Here is an 8,055-nt window from a genome sequence, read left to right on the forward strand (position 1 = left end):
CTGAGACAAAGGAAATGATCACATCTGTACTAGTGAATGAATTCATGCTGTCATGATCAGTGATGTAAATATGAATTTACCGTTCAAAGGATCCTGCTGGATCTCTGCAGATACCTTTAAAGGTTTCAGCCTCAGCTTTTGATTTCATTCTACTGTAACCATGTTAAAATGTCACAGTACATCAAACACATTCAGCTTATTGGAGCCTTTTTGTTCCCTTTTTGTTACATTTGGCGTTTTTTAATGCTTGTGGATGTGCAAATGTGGCAAAGCACAGTGTCTTCATAGACCATCATGTCTACGACTGCTGTCATGCTGAATGCCTGCTGGCTGCTGTTCTTACTCAGGGTTGTTCGAATGTTAATCAAACCAGCATTTCTGTGAGTGTGCAGTGCATGGACCATATCCATCCATCCAATCCATCACACAACTGAAATATTGTGACCTATTACTCTTTACAAAAACGGAGACCATTTATATTCACAGTTTATTATAACACTTCGTAAGTAAGGTAATAATAAGGTTATAAAAAGTGCAATTAGAGAGTTCTTAAAGCTGTAAGTCTGCTACACTGTTCAGAGAGTCACATGGAAAGAAGCACGTTAGTCAGATTCTACATTCAACTGTTTTTTATTGAAGCATGCTTTGATTTCTTTTTTAAAAAATCAGTTATCAACAACAATAGAGATGTGATATTAATTTTATTAAAATAAAGTCTGCATTACAGTATCAGTCGGGTAATAACTGGATACCTCATTCATCTACGTGCACACTGAGTTAGTCCATCATTCCCTCATTTCTTTATACAGACATGGGTGCAACACTCTAAACCAGCATCAGTCTGTCTGTGTGACGCTGCTGTGACACAGTCGGTCGGGGTGTGTGTGTGTGTGTGTGTGTGTGTGTGTGTGTGTGTGTGTGTGTGTGTGTGTGTGTGTGTGTGTGTGTGTGTGTGTGTGTGAGGGGGACCACAGATTCCAGCTTACCCCTCTCTCCTTCCAGATCCATCTCTCCAGTTTCCTCCCTGCAGCATCCCTCCTCCTGCTAAGCCAATCCCCTGGTGCACAGCAGCATCATGTGACCAACAACTACCAATAGTGTACTACCAGGCACCGGCAAAAAGAGGGGAGGTGTCTCTCTGTGTTCTTCTTCTCTTCACTGTGAGTCAGACGGCATCCCTGGATGAGAATGGATGGATGGACACGCAGGATTCATCTGACTAGCACAGAGAGGTTTCTCCTTTTTATTTCCCCCTGAGGAGGAAGCGTGCTGCTCCATCTTTAACACCTACTGCATCCCTCCCTCCTTCCCTCCCATTGCTACTGGCACACAGAGGAGATGAATGGGGAGGCGATGGACCCGGCACAAGAGCAGCAGCAGAATGCCGGTAACACCTCCCACCTACCTCCCCCTCCAACCATCACACCGGCCATTCCCCCCTATGTGAAGCTGGGTCTGACCATCGCCTACACCGTCTTCTACTCACTGCTCTTTGCCTTCGTCTATGCCCAGCTTTGGCTGGTGCTGCGGTACCGGCACAAGCGCTTCAGCTACCAGACGGCCTTCCTGTTCCTGTGTCTGCTGTGGGCCGCCCTGCGCGCCCTTCTCTTCTCCTTCTATTTCAGAGACTGTGTGACCGCCAATGCACTTGGACCCTTTGCCTTCTGGCTTCTGTACTGCTTCCCCGTCTGCCTGCAGTTCTTCACGCTCAGTCTCATGAACCTCTACTGTGCGCAGGTGAGCGGGCTTCTGCTGCTGTTACTGTTCTGCTGCTGTTACTGTCGTAGCAGAGACCGGTGGCTCTGGGAACGGCTAACAGGGTTCAGACTCTGGCAGGCTTTAGTCCACGCAGGCAGTACGGGGTTAATCTGCAACAAATCTGAGGTATCCTTTCATTTATTGTTGATGTGCTGCCATCTGTGGCCGCTGACGGTAAGAACATGAATGATTAAATAAGCAGGTTCCCACCTTCACTAGTCCCAGTGGCAGACAGTGGCACAGTAAAAGCCAGTCTGAATTACAGTGGGGGGTTCTGTTGACTCAGGAATCTGTGGGGCTGAAGAATGAAGTACAACAAACTGCAGTTCTTGAAACGGCCACTTGAGGCTGACTCTAAAACCGAGTCAGTGCTGTGAACATGTTTGCAGCCCGGTAGCTTTGGCCTCTGTGGATAGTTTCCTCTATACTGCATAAAGGTTTGATGTTAGGATGCTTCAGTTTGTAGGTGGATGCCCAATAGCTCATAGAGCTGTAGCTGACTGAGCTTGTGGTGCTGGAGCTTTTTGAAGTCCAACAAGTTTGTATTTCAGTTTTAGGAAGTGAAAGTGTCTGGTACATAGTCCTGATTGGTATGTATGTGGTGACCCTGCATCACTGTCGTGACATCTGTCACTGATCAGCTCTGATGAGTGCAGCTGCTCAACTAGACCAGGAAACAGAGTGTTTTCACATGAGAGGAGACTCATTAACCAGCAGCGCTTGTCTGTGAGAAAGATGACACAGGTTATTTTACTACAGTGCATTATTTCCTTAATGCGGGTACCTTCAGGAACAAATCAATGAGATGAGCTGCTGCAGGCTCTGAGGAAGCACACACAGTTTGCAATGCTTGCATGCTGAACACATGGCAGAGACAGATGACGCTGTGTGGACCGAGTGAAGCTCAGACAAAAGTCTGTGTGCTGTAAATGTCCAGTTGTTGTTTTAGAAGCGATCCAAGTGCATTTGACTGAGATTAACTTGTGACTCATTGTTCAGCCGTAGGTAGTGAAACCTGGAGCTTTTGGGGGGAAACTGTTGATCGTGCTCTTTGGCAGTGAAGCATGTTAATAAGCTTATATTATACGTGAGCTTCATTTTTGAATGACATAAAGAAGTGCTGTTTCATTTATGAGCTGATAATCTGACAAAATAAAGCTTTTCCAGCTTCCTGGTCGTGGAGGTAAAGCAACCCTGAGTGTGCTTCTCAGGAAGATCCAACTGATAGGTATTCCTTTGAATAGACCTAGAGCCTGGGTCCTGCATTAACAAAAGGAGAACAGAGTCCTGACTGGCCAGCAGTCCTTGAGGAGGCCGGGCTGTTGGACTAAATGTGTCCGTCAGATGACCTCTCAGCCCGTTTGAATAACCAGTCTCTGCCTGTCTCTGCTTCTTCCCCACAGGTTTACTTTAAGGCAAAGTCCAAGTACGCACCAGCACTACTGAAGTACAGGTAACTTGACTAACTTGTGAAATCGAAGAAGGTTGTCAAAGCAGGAAGTGGAGTTGGTATTTTCCTAGCTTTTCCAGAATCCACAGCGCTGTCTCCCCTCTCCCAGACTTCCTCTGTACCTGGTCTTCCTTTGCGTCAGTCTCATTTTTCTGGTGGTTAATCTGATCTGCGCCCTGATGGTCAAGATGACTGCTGCCGACGTGAAGACCATCGTTCTGGTGAGGGTGACCGTTAACGACAGCTTGTTCGTACTCTGCGCCATCTCGCTGTCCGTCTGCCTCTACAAGGTGGCCAAGATGTCATTGGCCAACATCTACCTGGAGTCAAAGGTAGAGTCTCCTTTCATTTACAACATGTGCTAAACTATGAGGAACGAGAGATCATGCTGCACAAAATTGTTTGAATAAACTGATGAAATGTCTCTGTGTGTAGGGAACGTCCGTGTGTCAGGTGACCCTGATCGGCATCACGGTGGTGTTGTTATACGCATCACGAGCCTGTTACAACCTGGTGGTGCTTGCCCTCGCTGACATCGAGACCATCAACTCCTTCGACTATGACTGGTACAACGTCTCCGACCAGGTTAGACCTTCATCCAGCTGTAAACAGGAGCCGGCTCCTTATGTCACCATCATGTAACTAGGACTGGGGTAGTACTCGTTGCAGAGGTCCTGCATAAAGCCGACCTGATCTCCATACATGTGTTCATTCAATCACACCCATACCTGACCTGACCTGGGTATACCATGGGTATGGCCATGTTGTGTGCTCTGCACGCATTCCCCGCTGTGTGTGTGGAAAACATGCACAGACCAGTGTGCCACTACATGTCAGCAGGTTTGGAAAGCTGTGTTTCTGTTGCCTCTGACCTGTGTGTGTGCGTCCTCAGGCAGACTTGCGGTCCTCTCTTGGAGACGCCGGTTACATCGTATTTGGGGTGATCCTGTTTGTGTGGGAGCTGCTGCCCACCTCACTGGTTGTGTTCTTCTTCAGGGTGAGACGGCCGCCTCAGGATCGGGTCAGTACTGCAGGTTCTTACAGTTGGCATGAGGTTTTCTCTCTAAGTTAATGATAGGCCATCACTGTTTGACTGCTGCTCTGATGTATTTGGTCCAACAGAGCACCACGGGAATCCCTAACCACGTTCTCTCCTCCAGAGGATATTTCTTTGACAATCCTCGTCGCTATGACAGCGATGACGACTTGGCGTGGAGCATTCCTCCCCAGAACGCCTCAGCGAGGTGTGAACATCATTTCTGACTTTTCAATGTCACTGTCACTGGTACTTATGGATGCCTGTGGCTGGGTTAACTGGTGATTCTAAATTGCCCATAGGTATGAATGTGAGTGTGAATGGTTGTCTGTCTCTCTGTGGTAGCCCTGCAACAGACAACTGGGACAGGCTCCAGTTCCCCATGACCTGCATATAGCTTCAGACAGGACTACCATTAAGGCCTGGTTGTTGGACTGCTTCATTTATGGCTCCCTCTGAATGGCAATGAGGCAGGTGTAGTGGTGGGCGTGCAAATAGCAGAGATAGTGAAGGTCGACTCCATTCATCTGGACGTAGTGTTTTCAGTGGGTGTAATGAAAGTCACCTGGATGAGTGAAGAAACGTTTCTCCCACTGAAACGTTCAGATGAACAGAATCAGCCTTTTAGGATTTCCTTAGTGGAAGCGCCAGATCTCCTGTGACACAGGTCTCTGTGACAGAGCGGCTCCTGTAGGTGCGTTATGGAGCTGGCGAGTGTATAACTTGAACCCTGACTTTAAACAGTCAGCTGTGTGCCTTTGCTTGTGTCTAGATATACAATATTTGCTCCATTAAAGCCTCTGAAGGACAATGGGTCTGATTGCGATGGAGCAGAGCTGACCTGACGGTTTCACCAAAACGCAGAAAACCTGAAGCTTTTTTCACAGGCTTGGTCCTGACTGCCATATTTTCTCTGACAGCCTTTCCTCTGACTGCTGCGACTGGGGCAGCCGCCACAGCAGCTTCACCGTGCATCCCAACAGTGACGAACAGCGCCTGACCACCGCTGCCGGGGAGCTCCGCCCTTATCCATGAGTCCGCTGCTCTGTGTACAGCATCACTCTGCACTTTGACACGGTTCGGTTATTGTGTTTGTTATCGTCACTGACATAAGGCTTTGTGGAGTCACTGTAGAAAATAAAGAAGAATGTGTTACAGCAGGGGTCTCAAACTCGCGGCGCGGGGCCACTTGTAGGTGACGTGAAGAAAGATAATGCAGTTCGGCCCTGGAAGTGCGCCACGTGTCTGCACGGGCAGAGAGGACCAAAGGCTTCAGTTAGTGAAGAGTCAGTTTCTTATGCAACAATTTAAACAAACAAACAAAACACTTTCAGTAATATTTGTTTGTGTTTCCTTGTGTGTTTGTTTGTACTCCTAAAACACTAAAGTGGCCGTCCAATGAGACCACAGTGGTCCACAGCTCACTTCAGTTTGAGACCCCTGCCTTACAGGTTTCTACACAACAGTTAATCACTATGTGTCCTTAATTTTTGGTCCCCCAGCTGATCGCCCCAAACAGTCCCAGAACATCAAGTGTTTAGCTGTAAACAAGAACATCTGAATTTGGCCTCATGATGTTGGACTTTTCCCACAGCTACAATGTTGCTGCTTCTAAGACTCGCGGTATGAATATGATGTTGTGATGAATGTTTCGAGTATTTCAATGAAGATAATCCAGGTAGTGAATTAAATTGGAAACAGTTCTTTTCATGAAGTCAGCTTCTTTGTATTTATTCACACACTCACAAAGACATCCGATCAGAGACATGTCCGTCTCTGCTGTGCTGGGACACTGTAGGGGTTAGCTGATAACAAAGCCAGTTAAACGTGGCCATCATCTGCACATCTGTGTAGTCCACATTGTTCTGCTGTAAAATACTGCAGCAGGTCAAAGTTAAACAGGAAAGGAGAACAGTGCACATCACACCGGTCCTCTCATTACTATATGAAACAAAGTGGGCACTACATAAAGCTAACCTGTTTTCAGCCTGTCTAAATGTATGTTAAGCTTTCTTTTACTGTAAATGTGTGAGGGTCATTTTTGGCTGAAAAAGGTTAGAAAACCATTTTCAAACAAAAACAAGTTCGAACCATTAAAAGAGCAGGATCGTTGCTAATGTTAGCGACACAATATTAGCAGTGAACATCTGTCCAGATGTGTTTTAAAAGTAACAATTTAATGTGTTCAAATATCTTCAATGGAGAAGACCTCTGCAGCTTTTTAAAAGACGGAGATGCACAAAATGCTTCATTAAAAGTTCATCTGGAGCCACATGAGATTTGATAAAGATGATCAGGACACGCAGCAGCGTACTGCTTTACCACCTATGCTTGGCAGTGTTGACAGGTCAGCTGGGATTCCCTAACCCCAGCACATCAACTAATTCCAGTAGAATTGATGCTGCTCATCACACCATTTTAACATTTCCCCCTAAAACGACCTGAAACAACATAAACCCAGCTGCTGGTTTGCAGGACGCACACGTGTGATCTGTGTCTGAGTATTAATAATAATAATGGATTGGATTTATATAGCGCTTTTCAAGGCACCCAAAACGCTTTACAATGCCACTATTCATTCACTCTCACATTCACACACTGGTGGAGGCAAGCTACAGTTGTAGCCACAGCAGACTGGGGCAGACTGACAGAAGCGAGGCTGCCATATCGCGCCATCGGCCCTTCTGGCCAACACCAGTAGGCGGTAGGTGAAGTGTCTTGCCCAAGGACACAACGACCAGGACAGAGAGGCCAGGGATCGAACCGGCAACCTTCCGGTTACAGATGCGATTCCCAACCCCCTGAGCCACGGTCGCCCCATATATTCAGGTCTGAGCACAGAGCAAACATGTTAGCATGCTGTCTGTGCAGCTGATGCTGTTAGCAGCAGAATGCAGCTGCTTGCGTCCAGTTTACTTTACCATCACGCTCTCGTCCTTGTGCAGTAATAATAAAAGTAACATCCATGCTCACGCTGCAGACTGAGCCATTATTTTCCTCCTCCTGCACACCAACTGAAATCAGCTGATTGGTTATTGGTTCTCCAAACTTTGCTCAACCTTTGTTCATTTTATTTCAGAAGAAAGAGAGCGGTGTGAACTCTCAGTGGTGACTCGGGGTTATCTGCATTTGGCAGACTTTGTTTCCTTACACTCTTGAAGGCTGTCTGTCACCCCTCCTGGACACGTTGCTGTTCTGTCATCACGTGACGTCTTGGAGCATTGCTTGGAAACTGAAACGACACCGAGAGGATTGTTAGGCAGCTCAGAGTGCTTCAGTGCAATTCATGAAATGGGAAAAGGCAGGCAGAAATGACCAAAACTACTTATTAGTCACTTTGAAGACAGTATTCAGGCTGTAGGCAGTATTTCTGGAAGGAACTAGCAGATCATTTTCTTAAATCCTTGAAAAGCTCCTCATGAAAGTTTTTCCTCTTTTTACTTTGTGAGAAAAGCAGGAAGAGGTGGTGAAGAAGCCACACGTGTGGGAACGACACTGATTTAATCAGTAACCAGGCAGCCAATCACTCCACGCGTTGTATATCCACATCTGAAAATCACTTCACGGTTGGGTATCGATCACCGTTTCCACTCCCGTCAGTGCTGCACGGCTCGGGACAAGCTTCAGCTCCAGATTTCTAACAGATTTACTGCTTTTGTAAGATTTGTAACACTTCACATGTTTTGTTGTTGAGCTTTTGTGTTTGTGGTGTGAAATAAAGACAGAGCCAGTGAAGGACAGCACTCAGTTTTGGGGGCAGACACAATAAATCAGTGAAAGGAAATGAAGAGAATAAGCAAACACCACATTC

General features: G+C 46.6%; 1 protein-coding gene across 1 annotated transcript; it reads left to right on the forward strand.

The window, feature by feature from the left end:
• Positions 1-1,114: 1,114 nt before the first annotated feature.
• gpr137bb (G protein-coupled receptor 137Bb) lies at positions 1,115-5,958 on the forward strand. The gene is made up of 7 exons (XM_026172158.2): positions 1,115-1,737; positions 3,162-3,211; positions 3,318-3,540; positions 3,644-3,793; positions 4,101-4,229; positions 4,331-4,452; positions 5,165-5,958. Exons 1-7 carry the CDS (start codon positions 1,339-1,341, stop codon positions 5,277-5,279), a joined length of 1,188 nt encoding a protein of 395 aa, XP_026027943.1. The 5' UTR covers positions 1,115-1,338; the 3' UTR covers positions 5,280-5,958.
• Positions 5,959-8,055: the final 2,097 nt, after the last annotated feature.

The sequence above is a fragment of the Astatotilapia calliptera genome, chromosome 6 (assembly GCF_964374335.1).
Source record: "Astatotilapia calliptera chromosome 6, fAstCal68.1, whole genome shotgun sequence".
NCBI lineage: Eukaryota > Metazoa > Chordata > Actinopteri > Cichliformes > Cichlidae > Astatotilapia > Astatotilapia calliptera.